At 40.7% G+C, this 18517-nt stretch overlaps 1 protein-coding gene and 1 long non-coding RNA gene across 5 annotated transcripts in view; one reads left to right on the forward strand and one right to left on the reverse strand.

Moving 5' to 3' along the window:
• LOC106750048 (hepatocyte nuclear factor 4-gamma) overlaps nucleotides 1-17244 on the reverse strand; it is a 38426-nt gene extending 21182 nt beyond the window's left edge. For 2 of the 4 annotated variants that reach the window (XM_014630100.1, XM_014630098.1), the window contains exon 1: nucleotides 17172-17244. In XM_014630100.1, the coding sequence (XP_014485586.1) occupies nucleotides 17172-17211 (40 nt within the window). In that variant the 5' untranslated portion in view covers nucleotides 17212-17244. Of the gene's footprint in view, nucleotides 1-3592; nucleotides 4323-8441; nucleotides 8720-17171 lie in introns of those variants that run through there. The other 2 variants (XM_014630101.1, XM_014630099.1) reach the window with 2 other exon arrangements.
• On the forward strand, nucleotides 4863-18210 carry LOC106750051. The gene is made up of 2 exons (XR_001374902.1): nucleotides 4863-6162; nucleotides 17183-18210. It is a non-coding gene; the product is annotated as an uncharacterized LOC106750051 (long non-coding RNA).
• Nucleotides 18211-18517: the final 307 nt, after the last annotated feature.

Below are 18517 nucleotides of genomic sequence, written 5' to 3' on the forward strand. Positions count from 1 at the left end.
CATTTCCTCTATTTATATCGAGTATATTATTAATGAATAGAAAGTTGATTTATAGCATCGAGAACGAAATGGGACGTCGACTCGACGTAGGACCGCAGAGGGTTGACGGCATTATCCGATCGCGAACGGTTGGCACTAGTAATTGAGCACTTCGGTCGCATTGATTCCCCCTCCCTCGGCCTATCCCTACTATGTCGACAGAGAGCGAATTTTCACTATTATCTACGCTACTGGCACGCCGATCACGCGCACGCACACGCGTGTCACGGCCTGGCGCAATGCTTCACGGCGCCAATCGCAACATGCAGAATGCACATGCAGTGGCGCATACGCCGTTGCATCGACTGGGCGCGGATTCGGGGCGCCGAAAGATAAAACACACACCCTATATTCCACGCAAACACCTGATTTCAAGTAGTTTCTTTCCCTATATTTTTTACAACGCCTGATTATAATTTTATGACATTTAATTTTAATCGTTTTAACGTACTTATTTTCTTAATTTTAATTTAAAATTCAAACCAATTTTCCAATCATTAATAATACGCCCGAAGTCTTGTTATAAATGTATGTTGTTGCATAAGTTGAAGAGACTGAGATGCTGAAATAAGCTAAGTAATAAATAAGTAATAAAATTTATTACTTAATAATATAAGTTTAAAATAGTCGTGCCGTGTCTTTCATGATGAGAGAAACTGACGACAAACTTCTCCGGAGGCTCTTTTCAGGGATTTTTAGAATTTTTCTCGGCGACGCGCACGGAAAATATCTCATGAGTCGACTTTCCGACTCACTTTGTCGAAGCGAGATTTGAAAGCTCGGGTACTGAAGATGTGGGTACGTTGCTGGCTGGTGTACACGCATACTTGCAGTGGCTACGCATACGCGGACGATAACACGGCGCGACGTGTCAACTGGAACGATAAGGGAGCTTCTCCCGCGTCGCAGAGATTTTTAATTGCGACGTTCTCTCGCGCCGAGAGAAGAAGCAGAGGCTGCTGCTCCTCATATAGACGCGGCACTCGACAGTTGTTTGTTTCTACCGTGCCTACTTGCGAATTTCTGCATTTAAGATCAAATAGGTGTACGTTTCAACGTTGAAGAGCGAAGGCTGAAGAATACGAAGCGTAAAAAGCGCGGCCAAAACGGGTACGTATTTAGCACGGCTTGGAAGCGGTCACGTCGTTAATCTGAGCGGAGCTCTAAGTCGGGGAAGCAAAAGTACGTAAATGTATCTGAAAAATGATTATTTTCCTTTTGTTATCGATAAAACTCCAGAATCTGAATTATACACTATAAAAAAATTAATCACGCTTTCAAAACGAATTCATTCTTTGCAATCCGTATAGTTCTCAATTTTCCTTCTCAACCGATCCGTAGAAATTCATTTGCTTGGCGACAATATCGCGTAGTTCGCAGTTTTTTATTTTATTCATTTTATTTTAGCTTTTTATTTGAGCTTCTTCATTGTTTTATTATTTATTACTTTAACTCATATTACTAAGTAATAAATTTAATTACTTAGCTTATTTTAGTATCACAGTCTTTAACTTAAACATACGCTTACAGCAATACTTATTTCGAGTGTACTATTAATGAACAAAAAATTAGTTTATATTATAGAATCAACTAGAGCGAAACATAGGCTCGATATGGAATCGCTTAAAAAGTTAAATTTGTTCGAAATAAGTGCAATCGGTTTTGAGGTTTTTATATACAAAATATATTCGTCCTTGGTCTGTTTAATTAGCTTCAATTTAAAAACGTGTACGCACATACAAACAGGTTACTATGTAGTTACATCTTTCATTATGTAATTCATACGTTTTGCTTCTTTATTAAAACCAGAATACGAATATGTAAGAATGTAAGAATCAGTAGAAACTATCGTCATATCGTTCTCTCTTTCTTTCTCAGGAGGCGACACCGATTATAAATCAATAAATATCCTTTCTCCGTACCTATTGCGCGCAGGTAACACTGCTAATTTAAAAAGGCGCAGCGAGTCGCCGCGCAAGCCGAGCTTAATTAATCCAGAATGTCGGTGCAACCGGGCCTTATATCGCGCGCGTGCTCAGTCCCGCCGCACACGGATGTGAAATGTCACGCGAAAACGCAAGTCACGTTTAGGTCGTGGCACAATTAGATCGAACATAACCCGAGCGGCCGTCACGCGCAAAAGCTTCCTTCAGGACGGCCACTGTTGATGCTTCCAATTGACACCGGAAAGTTTCGAGGCTGCTGAACGCGCTCGGCAGGAATATTTTCACGTAATGTTGGATAAATATTGAAATCGAGGAGCCCGTTAAAAAAAGAAGAGCAGAAGAATAAGACGACCAACTTTTTTCGAGCGAACATAAGCGAAGAAGTTTAGATTCGAGAGAGAGAGAGATCTCTCGAATAAGATAAATTCGATGCAGCTCGATCATGCTAAATTCTCGAAGAAGTCAAAATATACATCAGCGCGTCCCGTTCGTTCTCGAGGAATTCGTCGTATCATCCATGCCCACGTCTCACGATTCAAAATCTGATCGGGTTAATGTTTTCAATTGAAACGCGCCACGAATTTCATTTCCATTTCCTGTCTCAAGGGGAATCCGATTATCGAGCCTGAAAAATCAAGCGATAAGCGTGCGGAACTTTGTTGGGACTGTGTATGGTAAAGAGATGTGATTAAAAAAATAGTTCGTAGTTTCAAATCATGTGTCGTGTAGTATGTAGCTTTATATTTATATTTTATATTTATGTTCTCTTAAGTTGGGTTCATATGAGCTGACATATGGATAAATATACATATATGTATACGAGTATACATACATATACTTATTGTATATACATACATATACTTATGCCTGATAGTCGCTATCTATAGCGTGGTCTAACAATTGACTCACTTGTTCTATCATTTAGTTTGCTTGATAAATAGATTCCTTTGGCATATTTAAAGTGCTATTTTTTTCAGTTATTCTTCAGTCGGAACAACAAAGAGAAACGCGTACGTTTCTATGCTTCCTCAACGCGGTAAACACACGCGATGCGATATCTGTTATTTATTTAATTACAAACACTCGAGAATTTCAATGCAGTAGTGACTTACTGTCCACCATGCGTATTCTTTTATCTTTTCCTCTTCTTGTGAAATCGTTTTTTCTCCTTACATATTGAGCACAGTCTCTCGCTGTGCCATAATAATGAAGAAATCGGAGTTTGATAGTGCGTGCCGACGATAACAGCGAACTGGCAAATTACTAAATGTCACGCCGCGAGTCTTAACATTTCCCCAGTGACAATGAAAGATCGTCCCGTTTCGGGACAGAAGAGAGTCCGAGACGAAATGTCGTTTATCGAAAGACAGCTGATCAGAACACAGCTGTATCGAACGCGATTTCATCGACGACCAGCGCGTTCGTCTCGCTTTGCGGGAAGCTTTTTTCTTCTCATGAAGCGCGCGCCCGGATCATCATAGCGCGCGATTGGAAAATGATAGTCATATCTCGCGATCCTATCGGCCGGCGGATAACGAGACGAGTAAAACGAGATAATGAGCGACGTGACGGAGAGAAGTAAAAAAAAAGATGTAAGAGGAACGCACCTGCCAGGCCCATCGCGCGGACTGTTTTTCAACCGGTCGGTGGTCTCTCGCCGGCTCCCTCCTCGACGGATGGACGCACTCCCCTCAGGGCACTCGATCACTGTCTCGCGACACTGCGGTTTCTTCCCTCGCGTTCCTCAAGATTCGGCCGCGAATCGAGAAATCGATACGAGCGAGCGCGAGGCGCGCGCCCGAGCGCGCCCGCGCGCGACAGTCCTCCGCGTCTCTCTCTCTCTCTCCCCCACTCTCTCCTTCTCTCTCGCGATGACTCCTTTCTTCCTTTCTCCTCAGCTCCTCGGCGATTCTTTCGTAAGCGGGCGTTTACGCGAGACGATCACGAAAATAACCGGCGTCGCGACGACTCCCGACGATGGCATTTTCGGCTACCTCGCTCGCGGTCACGGAGCGAGACTGGCGCCGGCGATCGGCGTGAAATCGAGAACGATAGGAAACGATCGATCGATAACGGCGCGCCGGAAACGATCACCAGCGACGACAGCGCGATAACGACGACGGCGGCGGCGACGAAGACGTTAATGACCTTCGCCAGACACCACGGCGGTCCGGTGACGACTGGCAAACAGCTGTAAACGTACACACATTTTGCCGCCGTCGCGATCAGCGATGGTGGGAGGCGAGCCGTGGATATAAGCGCTCCCGCGATCGCGCGCGCCGCGCGATTTCACAGAACGAGAGAGAGAGAGAGAGAGAGACATGTGATCCTAAAATCCTAAAACGGTACCGGTGCAATTGGCATCTTAATGATATTCGGGGACGCTGCTGATCGTGATTTTCTCGTCTCGCGACATAATCCGCGCGTTCGCGTCAGCGATTCTCCACGACCAGCGAGATTGCTCCCGTTCCTCGCGTCTATCGCCACGACGAGACAACGTTCCGAAACGGGAAGACAAATTCGAAAATAGAGAGAAGCGATCCGTCGATGTTATTAATAATTATTAATAATGTTGCACCGGGAAAATATTGTCTTTTTTTCGTTTGAAAAACTTGATTTCGTGTCTCTCCTAGTTCCAGGTAGAACAGAAAATGAGGATAGCGTCAAAATGACGACAAAATGATTATAAAATATCTCATTTCTCGATCCTTTTTTTTCATTACTTTGACGTCGATTTCACATTATCGTCACTTTCTGTTCTACCTGGGGCAGTGCAAGAATAGTCTCTATCTATCTATCACGGCAGACTTTATTTTGCTAAGGAATATGATAAATTGAAAGTAAATTAATTAAATTTTCTAACCCCCCTCAACTCATAAAATGTAAATAGTGTGAACATAAAACGAAAATATAATAAATCAAGGCAGAATGTCGATACGTTCCCTGATCACGAAATTCCGTAATGATATTTGCTATAAAATCTTTCCCGTATATTATCTTAAAATAAGCGTCGTCCGCTAATTTCCGTCTTGACATCATAACAAAGGAGATAAAAGCAGTTCGTCACTAATGCAAATCAGAGGATTCTCTGTCCTTGCCTCGAAAAAAAATGAGAAAAAGAGGCATATATTTTCTTCAAGTTGTCCTTCTCTCGATGATGGTTGACCAGTTGGGTCAGATAATACGTTACATCACTGTCTCTCACGGGATACGTGCGAATTATTGCATCGTCCTCTTTCCTCGTCTTTTTTTCTTTCTTTCGCGCAGGCGCCTACGTAAGCGACGACGGCGAGCTAAAAATACGGAAGTAACGCAGCGGGATTACGTCGCCGAAAATATTGGGTACTCGTCTCATTCGCGTGCATCAGTGTGTGTGCATCGATATAGCGCAATTGGCATCGATACCTACTAGACAGCCGCCCCGTCCGCTCGCGGAAAGACCGTAACGCAACATAACGAACGATATTACGGAACATAATTAGCAATCCTTCGTAACTGTCTACAAGAGGCCCGAGAGGGGCCGAAGAGCGCGTTTACCGGTAGCACGTGCGCTCGTTAAAATTTCGCCGAACAGCAATCTGTACGCTCTATCTACGGCGGGAATAATAATTTTTCCTAACGCGACGTTCGCTCACGATATCGTTTAATCGCCCAACAATCGGTTACTCTCCGTTCGCTCGTGAATAATAAAATGAATCGGCGTTCTCTCTCTCTCTCTCTCTCTTTCTCGCTCTCCCTTCTCGTCGCCAAGCCACGGACGATTGTGACACAAAGAGTGCTGAGATTGCTCGCGCTTTTCGCGCAAACACACAGGAGGCGAACGAAACGATGCGTTGCACGTAAAACAAAGCTGCCGGGTGGACGCAGCCAGTGACTCAGTTGGTCGATGATAAACCGCAACGCCAGTGCTCTTATTCCCGTTGGCGGACAATGAGACAGCAATAAGTGATTCATGCCTCCGTTTTCCGTGCTTGTCGCCGGCTGTATCACTAGAGTATATCACCGTGCATTCGCATCGTTTGCGCGGCGCCGTTCATTGTTCGAAATTTGAGTTAAGGCCCCGCAGGGTGTATCGCGCGAAAACGGAGATATATCTGCGTTTATTTTTAGATATCTTCAATGTCTCCCGCGTATCTTTAGAATTTCCATCGTGCACGCGTGCATAAGGCCGAACGAGGTAAGGAAGCAATTAATTTTTTTGACCCCGCCGAGATATCTAATCGAAAATAATCGAGTGAAGAAACAGTACAAGTTTATGCATGGTTTCTGTGATGCAATACAAACAAAATAAATAATGGTAAAATATAAGTGAATAAAAAACAAGATGCATTTCAAATATCCAGAGTACTCAAGATATATCATAATAAAAGTATCTAAACAATGTAATTATAAAACGTCTAGGCAATTTTGTAATTATATATCCTAAAAATATCTTGTTTTGTTCTCATTACACCACAAAATCCGCGCATGAACTCTTCTTGGCACAAAAATTAAGAAAAGCTGCTTCTTATTTGATTTAACAAAACGAAGAATTATTTATAGGCCTTTAAGAGTTTCTTGGTCCTTTATTTAATTATACTTCCGATCAAAGCAATCGCTAAACGTGCCAATGAGACTTTACAACGATTTATGATTGTCGACTGACGATTTTGCGGGACGATATTTCCTGTATTATCTTCACAATTTCGCGTGATATCTCTATTGAGCAAGGAATTATCGAGATTATCGGAGATTCGTCGTTAAAAAATACATGTATCAGTATTATATTTATCCTTGCGTGTTAAAAAAAAGAAGAGAGGAAAAACATAGAGCGCATATACATACGTCGCATTTACAATCTATTACGGCGTTGCTCCGCCGTGCGAACGTAATGCGATGAAAATGTAATATCAGTTGGGGAGGTAACATCTATTATTCAATTGATATCGGCTGACGCGGTCGTAAACGGTGGAATTCATAATTTGTGAATGCTCGGTAATCCTTGAATACGTCGTCCTCGTCGTTATATGACGAAGCTTTTGCATACTTCAATATTCGCCCCGTAACGTGAAGATAAGATAAACCTTTACAATGAGGCTTGACGAGCCTTTCAAAATATGATAAACTGATGATATTTCGGCAATCCTCGACTGCACTTTATTGTATTACGATTCAAATGACACGGCGGAGTCGCGTAAATATTTGTTTTCCGAATGACGAGAATCAAATTTCCAGTTTCGGTGCGGTGTATCCTTAAGGATATAAGAATATATGTAATATATCTCTAAAAATAAAGATTTTTTAATTAATTTTCTTTATATTATTATCTTCTTTACATGTGTCGTTAAGTAGAGTGCTCTTCTGGAGCTATCAAATTATCATAAAATATTTATTATGAATATTTATTTTGACAAAAAAACAATCGATTGCTCCTCAATCTTTTAACTTTTCATGATAAAATTCTTAAATTTTTTCTTTCGGGAACCACTTTTCAAGTCAAATTTTGAAACACTATATATACTTATTTGTGATACATCTCTGTTCAAATACCACTAAATTTGCAAAATATAAAATCAAGAGATTAAAAGGAAATTTCAAGAATATATATATATATATATATATATATNTAAAAAGAAGTTGGATTGTTAAATGACGCGTATAACATAATATCCGTTTTTCTTAATGTAGAATTTTCACATATATATGCAGAAAGTAAATAAAATTTCACTCATATCTGTCGATGACCAATATTAATTCATATGACGTCCCAATTCTCTGATATAATTTTAATGTTTAGTTATGTTTGCACAATTTGCACAACATACAATTCATTCCTCCGATGAATCTTTTCACTCGCATTAATTGATCGGTTAATATAATTTATCTCTCATAGATTATTTGCACCAAAGTAAACAGATTTTTCATTTATGAATCTATATTTCAAGCGAAAATTCTTCAACTTTTCTAAGCATGCAAGCAAAAAACGCAACACGAAAGAAACGATAAGCTCAGAAAGCGGTATATAGATATTTAAATCGGTGAACCGAGATATACGATACGTTTCCAAGCATTTTTTCTTATTTCTTCCTATCTCTTCATAGATAATTCTTCGCCTTTCCTGGTTTGTTCTATGTATCCTTCTCAAATTTAGTAAGTCTTATACTATTCAACTATCTAAGTTGGTCTTCATAAATCGCGAATGAACGACAGTTAACGTTCCCCGACGTGAAACGAGATTATGTATGTTTTTTGTCCACACAGTAATGTAAAAAGTATCTTTCGGAAAGTATTGAAAAGGCAATGAAAGGAGCGGCGAAATATGGAAAAACACATAAGTCATAAATCTTTCACTGTTCCAGATAATCCACAAATTCCACTTATACACCGACAGTTCTCCTCTCTCTACGTTACTCTAAGCAAAAATACCCCATACATCGACTATCTCGTTATTTTGAAAGTTCCGAAGATATCACTCACCTAATATGAGCCACTCATCGAAACACATCACGGACACTGCTCTTTCTATATTTCGCTTATTCCACCCTTATTCCGGTCATCGACAAAAGGATGTGAAACAAAATTATCACGGCGCGCACATTTCGCGTTTATGACTACCAAAAGCTTGTCCGAATATCTCGGGAGCTTGACTGCAGGATTCACGACGTGCCAAAGTTAACGACAGGTGCAGGTAACATGAGTGAAAACGGCAAAACTTTGATGTATGCACTAACAGATGCCGAGTGTCGACAGGATACCGACTTTCGAGGGTTTATTCGTAGTGAGATCGTAGGAACTTTAGTGAGGAAGGAGGAGTTGTAACCATGAGTGGGGGAGAGGACGCTTAAGAACTGATAATATAATCTTGTCGACGTAGGTTTGTGCTTCATACCGCAATTTCTATGACGCAGAAGGCAGGAACATCTCGGATTTAACGTACAGATAGATTTACAGTAATCTCAAAAAGCACCAGCGGGGCGAATTTCAAGGATTTCATTTTCGAGGATTTTTCAATCAAAGTTTCTACTTAAGGATTCTCAGTGATTGAAATAAGATTTTAATTTCCCGCTTTTAGATGAAATCAATCACTAATTACATCTACCTAATATCCCTCTATTAAAATAACATTTCTAAAATAAAAAATTGGATCTCAGAGGGTTAAAGTAAACACGAGATCGACATAACATTTTATATCATTCATTTCATTTTTATTCATTGCCTTCGTCTTTGAGTCTACTAAGCGAATTTTTCGTCAAAACGCGTCGATTTTTGTATATCTTATCTCTCGCCTATATAGTGGAAAAATTTTTATTATTCCAAGCATATGATATATATGATAATAAAAGGTATGATATGCAGTGATGAAGTATTGAGTAGTATGATTGAATCAAGTTACATCACTATACGTCGTGATTTCTTTCAACGGGTATCACCGAAGATTCCCTGTGGCGGCATAGTTGACGTCAGGTGTCGGTTACCAGCGACTGACATGTCAATCAACACGTCACATATCATTTTCACGACATTGAAATATTACGAGGGAAAAATAAAATTTGCATTATAGTGAGGAAATTTTCTTGGAAATCCGACGAGTCCGTTGTCATTCAAAAGAGAAACGAGAAGTATTTAAAATATACTTTTGCAAATATTTGATTTTTGGTTTCTTTCCTTCTAAAATGAAACGGACATATACAGTGAAGTTAAACACTGAGGGATCCGAAGTGGCATATGAGGTATCATTCACTTCTGCTAAAGAAGTATGCGCATTTATCGGACACGTATTTGCAATGTAAAACGTCTTGTTTTGTTTTTCAAAGCGAACGGAAACTACAACGCTAACTCACGAATTATTTAAGGAGAAAGAATCGAAAACTATAGAAGAACGTTGTATTACTATTTTTTTTTCTTCTACCAAAGGCGAACTCGATTTTTGGCATCTTCAATGTGAAATATTATGTGATATAAAAAGCATCGACGTCGAGTATCAGTATCTTGTAGCGATGGCTTGGTAGCCGAGTATTATGTAAATGGCAATCACGCCGGAAAAACACGACAATCAGCGTGCGATAGAATGGCGTCTCCTGTAACCAGGTCGACGGAGTAAGTGCACATCATGATTTTTTTACATTAATATACGCCTGTCATGCCGGTTTCCTCAAGTGCGATATCTCATTTTTCAATGTCCATCGCGATGGACATTTGCATGTTTTTGCATATTTCATGAGTGTTTCTCCGAAGCCGGGAATCCATCCCGTCCATTTCTTCCGTATTAGGCTCCCGATTGGCTAAAAAAGATCTACGATCGAGACCTTTGCTTAGATTCGAGGGGATCTCAGCGATCGCAAATACTTCCCATTGTATAAATATCTGTATCGCTGTCGCACGATAGTCGATTTCTCTCGAGATCATTTTATATACGAGGAAGAAAAGCGTCGCTACAAAGATAAACGCCTTGTTCAAGATATTCACGAAGAAAAAAAAAACAGAATTAGCTCCCACCTGAAAACTAATTCTGATAACTAAATTTTAGTTGTATTATACATAGACAGCTAATTTTGATAGCCGTGGAAGTTAATTCTTTTCTTCCCTGTTAATGCAAATGAAATGTATCTCGAATTGGTAATAGCAGCGATATTTCTTCGTATTTTATCTAAGATTTCTCATTAAGAAAAAATGAAATGCGGTTTTTTATTTACTATTTATGGCGATTCAGGAACGATATCAATATGTTGCCCCACCGAAGGAACCTATTCGAGTCTAAATTAGTTGCATCGAGTGAAATTACGCAATCAGCGGCGTTCTGTGCAGCAGGACAGCGTGATGTCATATCGAAGTGAACGTCTATCGTGAAAAGAAAAAAAGAAAGATGGAAAAACAATTCGTCACGTCCCGCGAATTAATCGCATGTATTTTTGCAAACGATTCAACGGCGCGTCACAGACTCATATTACGGCGATAAACACGCACGCATAAATCACCGGTTTCTTATTAAGTGAAATTAAAATCTGGAATAAAGTGCTTACGGCGTTAAACATAATGCCGTCTAATATCCGTGAGCAATTTATTCCTGGAAGTTCCAGGGTCTCTCTCTCTCTCTCTCTCTCTCTCTCTCTCTCTCTCTCTCTCTCTCTCTCCTTTTATTCCGCGCAGGTATTATTCATTAAATACACGGCGACGTACCATCAAAAAAACAAGCCTGACGTAAATGTAACATAAATATTTAATATCTTCGTTAGTATTTTATATATCCTTTTCTAATTTATTCAACATAAGGGCGAAACAAATATCCAGATCTGCTGCTGTCCGCGCTGTAATATTATTTATTTGCTTACGTTCACAACGTTGGAAGAACGTTAACTCGAAATGTGCCTGAAAACGCTTGTTCACTTTAATATTATTATTCATCGGTAAGCACGCGACAGTGTGGTACGTAACTCGTAATTTCAAATGCCGATGAGAAAAATTTAGCAGTGTCATGACGTTTTGCATTTCTTCTCCTTCCTTTTCGAAGCTCGCGCGCGAAAGCATTTATATTAGAGGAAAACGCGCGCGCATGTATTAAGTGCGCGCAGCGCACGCATACAAATTCAACGGTCGATTGATCGCGCGGTTAAAGAAACATTCCGATCACCATTCCAAAACAAATGAAAAGGGAAACTATCCCTCATTTCATATGTGCTATTTATATTTCAGGAATTCTCTGAGAAGCCTACTATTAAAAAATATTAAAAAATATCCCATATTCCCCTTAGCAAGATAAAGTCTATATTGACAGTCTATTCGCGCACTACTAAAAAAAACATTGGAAAAATTTTCACGTAAAACAATTTGATAAAGTATCTCATAAAGTATTTCGTAAAAAGTTTCACGAAAAAATAATATTTTCCGCGTGTGCAAATCAACCATTACCGAAACGCCAAGACGGATGATCCTCCTTAGCAAAATACAAATCTCGCCGCTAGTTTATAGTGTGTAACAAGTAGCCGAAATCATTAGTCAACTGCTAACAAAGAAATTGCTGATATGTCACACACGCTATCGCACGATCATGATAAGATAAAATATAATTATATCGAACGCTCCCGCGACGATTAGAAAATCACTTTTTTCGAATGAGCGTATCGCGTGGCAAATATTTGATGTGTGTCAATCGTCTCTCAGGATATTCGATCTTCATTTTCGGCCAGGTAACATGGAGAAACAATATAATATAGAGATAATATATATAGAGAGAAAAATACAGAGTTATCGATTTTTACGATTCGCCTGTGGAGACACCGATACCGGATATCTCGCGTGGATATATTTATCTCTTAAGCGCACCAATTAATTTCTCCAACGTGACCAGTGAGCTCCGGTTAATTACTCGGTCTCGTACGTCCGCTCGCGGACCAATAAAGACTTGTTACGTGTATACATATGCGCTGCCGTTCAACGTTCACGTAACCACTACGACTAGTCCCGCCGTCGCGATTCCGCGCGATAAGCGAGCGAAGAAATTTCATACAGCGCCTTCCTCAGTACGAGAAGTTACATCATTCTCGGCGACGGGAGTGAATGAGTTATGACGTACTCGGTAAACAAAAACACGGTTAAATTCGACGCGAGTTTATTCTATTTGGAACAGATAAGGCCGGATCTATAATGTAGTAAGCCTGTTATAGTTTAGCCTCTCTTACAGAAAAGTATTACCGCTCGTGATAAATTGGCCAGTAATATATCATCACTGTTGTTGGGTAGTTTTATTATTCGTATGAGTAAACTTTGTTAAAACTTTGTAAAAAAAATTCAATATACTGTCGGTAAAATTGTCAAATATGGCATCCCCTTGAGGGAATCCGGAAGTCGTTCTCCGTTTAATTTAAATTAAAACGGAGGACACCCACGCGACCACTTCAAGGTTGATCTAAAGAATTTTAACTTCAAGGGGAAACATTTTTTGTCGGAATTTAAATCATATATTCTGATCTGATATGTTCCTACTCGCAAGAAGTGATTCATCTTTCGACTGTCTTATTTCGCTACCATTCACTATGAAAACGTGAACGAAGTCATAGCCGATAGTGTGTTGTAACATCATCGATTACTTTGTATTCCCGGAGAAAATAAGTCCGACGGCGATAAGAAATAATCCCGATAACGCGCGTTTATCGCGTTCGCGATGCTTATCTTTAGTTTTGACAAATTGAAAAAAATAAGAAGCCCCTGAAGACGACAATAGCGAGAATTGATGGTTTTTCCACGCGACGTTCAAACTAATAGTGTGTGCGTTTATCGGCCCGGTTCGACTTTATCTTTCGCATTAGATAATTGCACGGCAAACATATACACGTAATTCCAATCGAATTTTTATCGCGCGTAAACTTATCGCTTTATCTTCTACGAACTACAAGGACGCCGGCAGGTTTGTGCAAATTAATTCTATTTATCGTTAAACAACAACTGAGTGAAAGCGAATAAGCTGAGGTGTTGAACGAGCCTGAAAATTGTTCTCAATATATAGCTTGGAAATTGTATACACAGCTGTACGTGATAAATGGAGAAAAGGCAATATGTCGATATGTTCCTCAATTGTAAAATTCTATAATAAGTTTTCCTCTAAAATAATAATACTTATTATTATAAAATTTCTTTCCGTGTAGTTTGAACATACACAATATCCGATAAATATATATATATTTTCTCCCTCTCTCTTCGTACTTGTTTCGTTTTCCCGTCGATAGTAGACGTATCACTGGAACTTTCCAGAGATACAATTAGTCCACGCTTCACACACGAGAATCAATGTTAAAACCGAAACATGTTGACATCGCAGTCGCCGGCCGGTGATCGTCGCGTTGATCGATCCAACGTGTCGTTGTTACGTTTTGACGTTTCATTCTCAAAGACGGTAAGGTCGGAACGTGAAACAAATGTCGAGGGTTGCGCACGTCCTCGGCGACGACCAGTCGGAAACCCGGCATCGAGCTCTCTTTCCTCTCCGCCGTGGGTTATCGGTTGACCCCACAGCTTGCTCCTATGTTTATTATATCGGCCGATACGACACATCCAGGATGCAACCTTCGATTCGTCATGCAATCGAAACGTGTCGCCATTTACTGGAACACGAGATTCGGATAGGCTTTCGCGGGCTCTTTCCACTCGCCCGAGGAAGTTTTCCGCTTTCTCTCTTTGAAAGAGAGGCGCGCATTTAACGCAGTTTTCGAAAGGCGTTCCTGTCGTGGCGTATTAGCGGACAAAAATTGCTGATTCACCTATCATGGTGCGAAGAAAGGAGGGAGGGGATTTAATGAGCAACGTCGAGAGGCGAGATATACCGCTCGCCGAGATGAGCGCGAGCGTAGAAAAATGTGCGAGCGATGTATGCAAGCGATCCAGCGTATTTCTCCACATTTCCCTATTTCATCGGCCGTTATCTCACGTAAACACGCTTCTCCGTACGTGATATCCGGCCCTCATTGCGAATGATGGAAATAACCGAGCGTGGACGCCACGTGCCTCGTCGCGAAGACGCGTCGCCGATAAGTCAGCGTTAATCTTAATCCGTGAATTCGGGGGAGGGGAGGGAGGCTTGCTCCGAGAAAACTGTTATCCCGAGCGCGTATAATACAAGGAGAGAGCAAGAAATGGCATTCACAAATTCCTGCGTTCTATCTCTCTCGTGTGTGTCGATACAATTATTTTAAGAAATTATTCATCGTTCGATTACTTTAAGTCGAAATTATCACGCTCGATAATCGTGCGGATACCTGTGTGTTATGCTTATTTTCGGCGCCAGCCATAAACTTTTTATAGTTTTAATCACAAAAATAGTAGTAAAGTTGCTATCATTAACATTATAGTAACTTACTAGAAAATTAATTTTTCTAACAATAATTTTTTACTTTTTTATGATGACTGTACTTACAAGTACCAAATATTCTTCACTCAATGTAAAAGAGACGTTATTTCGCGTCGCTCATCGGTGAAGAGAAAAAAAATCACGTCCCCATGAATTCGTAGAGGATTTCTCAAATTCGACCTCGAGGTTCCGGGTACTCGCCGGCTCTACCGTTTCGCGATTACGAGTAATCAATTACGCCGTCTCGGTCGGCGAATAATATTTACGCGCTCGATATTCAATATCGACAGTAATATATTAATCGTAACGACTCGAGATGCAAAATTCGACCTATACAGAGGCCTCGCGCGTGAGCTTCTCTCCGCTCCTCTCCGCTCCTCTCCGCTCGATGTGGAAGTAATCTTGAATATTATCAAAATAATACTTAATAGCGACTGTTTTCCGAGACTGTTTTTTTTTGCCACGCCGTGTCACGCTCATCGACGGGCGTGATGATGGCTCACGGATAAATATTCATCTTGAGAGATCCGCGCATTCTCTGCCGAGATAACGTAATAATATACAAATGTGTCGTTTATCGATGATAAGTCGATCGCTCTGAGGAAGCGCGACCGCTTCTGCTGTTGTAGCTGATTTGCCTGTGAATAGGAGTGCCATCGTTTCAGAGCACAACAATCCTTATCGACGACGACGACAAGTTGCGTCGGATTAGCGTTATCGATCTAAGAATCAATATTTTCTTTCTCTCATGAGATAGCAACTCCGCACGCGCCGCGCTCGTTTTCCAGGTCTCGCTCGTTCGTTTCGTAACGCGACTATTCTCATATTGTCGGCGACATCAATTACAATTCTAGCGGTAATTGTTTCACACACTGAGAAAAAAGTGTTCGGTACATTTGCATATGTAAATGTGCAATGTGATGAAACAGTTATTATTTGAGAAGCCCATTTGTGCAATAATGATATTAAAACAATGTTGCAACGATATGCAATTACAAAGTTATTATCGCGCACATATTGTCACAGCTATTTTTTCTTAATAGAACAAAAAACAGATAGATAGATAGATAAGAGCGTTTATCGACCATTCTGAGCTAAGCTTTCTAAGAACGTACAAACATTTGAAGAAATAAAATGAAATAATATGATTTTAAATGTGTTAAGATACTGAGTATTTTATACGTATTAAGATATTGAGTAATATAAACGAGAAAACAATTCCGTTGGTAATTGAATTTTCCGTTGCCTGGAGATCAGAAACGAAAATTCGATTGTGGGAACAGAAATCTATAGGAGGTTTCTACTCGATCAATTGTTCTCAGTTCAAACTCCCAACCGAGTTTCAATGCAGCTGAATGTTCAAACGAATGTTCTCAATCGCGATAACAGAGAGCAACACTTCTTATCGCCGAATGTTCATTTCCTATCACCGAATTTTTATTTCGGTCCCTATTCCGTTGCTGGAATGTAGTTTTTTTTTTCGTCTAATAAATAATACAGTTGGGATCAAAAATGATTATAATCTGTGGTGAGATTCACAAGTTCTTTTCCCCAGTTGTACTATTGGAATAATTTTCCCCGTTACCTCGACGTGTGCGCGCTCGCTCGCTCGCTCGCCTCTTCTCGCTGCCGACGAGACTCGTCGAAGCACTCTCGCGTCTTTTTATTCGGCTGCGATCAATCCGGGATGATCAATCGACGATTTCTCAAGGTGACGATGCAAACGATTTCCAGGCCGGCCGCCATTGCGCTACTGCGCAGCCGGGTCCCCCGGGTTATCGGTTCCGGCCGCGACCTTATCTCGAGCGCGGCTCGTCCTCATCTCGCGCTCGGATTTTTGCGCAAAGTCTCTCGGTTGGAGCGTGCGTGTCTGCGGCTGACGGATTGCGTAATCGCCGACGACGCGTGCTGCCCCGCGGCTTTTTCGATTTTTCCTCGCGCGCGTACGAGCGAGTCGGCTTCTCTCCCCCCCCCTCCCCCTTCCCCCGAGAAGCGCCCGTCCTTCGCAATGAGTTATTTGCGGCTGATGTAACGGAGGATGCGACATACGCACGGGAGTTTGCCAAAATTGCTATCGCGAAACACGCGAACCTAATTCGCCGAGGCGCGACTGAACGAAAGGTACGCGCCTCCCTGGGCACGTGTCCAACGCGCCAAAACGCGGACGGGCTAATTTTTCGTCACCGGTGCTGACGAGACGCGACGCGTTGAAGAAGTAATACTCCGAGTCGGGCGTTTCGCTCGAAATAAATGTGCGAACGTAAGACGAAAGAAACAAAAGTTTCAAAAAAATTTCATAATAATTCATTCCCTATAAAATTTTCTCGTGCAGTTCTACGTTCTGATGAATTATTTGCAAAAACACTCACTTTCGTTCCAGACGAGATCGAGCGGCTCTGGATACTGCATGGGCGCTGAATTCTAAATGGGCATCGTTTCTGCATGCCGACTGCATGACTTTGGGCCAGTGCAGTCATGTTTCCAGCTGTGCATTTCTTTCCTGCTCCTGAAAAAACCGGATAATTCTGAATGGCCCATTATATCGTTCTCAGCGGGGCAACTATTGATGGAAACATGATTTTAGACCCAACCTTGAAAGTGCTCGATTTCTGATTCTTGAATGGTCGCACTATTATCGGCGGTCAACAAGTCGGCTGGATATTCTTTGTGTCCAGCTCCTTTGCAAACTACAAATATGAGAAAAAACCCGGTCGATCAAACACCTACACAGTTAATACATTTCATATGTTCCAAACGGCCCACATAAAGTTTTGGGTTAACACAATGAATGCGTTGAAAAGTAACACAAATATTACATAAGAAGTTAATACAAAATTAATATCCATGATATGTTGATCGACACATCGAAGTATAAAATATGTTATTTTAACGTTGATATGTTTCTCTTATTTTTGTTCTGGAACGTAATGGCACAGTTTAGTCGTTTAATTCGGAAATACCTGGTATGTAAGCAGAATGCGAGAGAGAGAGAGAGAGAGAGAGAGGGAAAGAGAGGGCACGCGCGCTCTCAGATAAAATTAAAACGTTCGAAATAGTCGGACTATAAATAAGAATCGGCTCGCGATTTATCCGGAAAGTTTAAGAACATTTCTTAGTGTATATAGTACGTAGCCATTCCGAAATTAGATGCTACGTAAGATAACGTAACATATATATATATTATGGGTTGTCCCGTACCAGTAAATATAAGGACCAGTCCTATATGCGTAATCTTAAATTTAGGTCGAATTGCCTGCAGAGCTTGGCGCGACTCCGACAACTTTGTCGCCGAGTCTGGATGATTGCACGTAATTATTTCTTTCTTTAAAAGTCAGAATACAACTATACAAACAATGATATAAAAATGTAAAATAAATAAATGGAAGCAAATTGACAGTAACGTTGTTACTCACTCTCTCGATCTTTTTCTTTTCCCTCGTTAAGCTAAATATCCAACGATTTTAAATCAAAATTACAGTATGGTATTTAAATCAAAGAACAACATTGTTACTTTATCTTCGCGCCTGATAAGACATCATTTAGTTCTCAGATGAATGTTAAATTGTAATCGCCGACGAGTCCCATAAAATTCTCATTCGTTCGATGATCCGAGCGTTGTTTGATTCTTTTTACGACTTATTTGTCTTTCTTTCTCGATGCTTACGGTTAAACCTCTCATATCTCTTAATGAACCTCACCATCCCGGAACTTCTAT

This window comes from Dinoponera quadriceps, unplaced genomic scaffold (genome assembly GCF_001313825.1).
Source record: "Dinoponera quadriceps isolate SergipeBrazil2010 unplaced genomic scaffold, ASM131382v1 scaffold4444, whole genome shotgun sequence".
In the NCBI taxonomy this organism is placed as follows: Eukaryota; Metazoa; Arthropoda; class Insecta; order Hymenoptera; family Formicidae; genus Dinoponera; species Dinoponera quadriceps.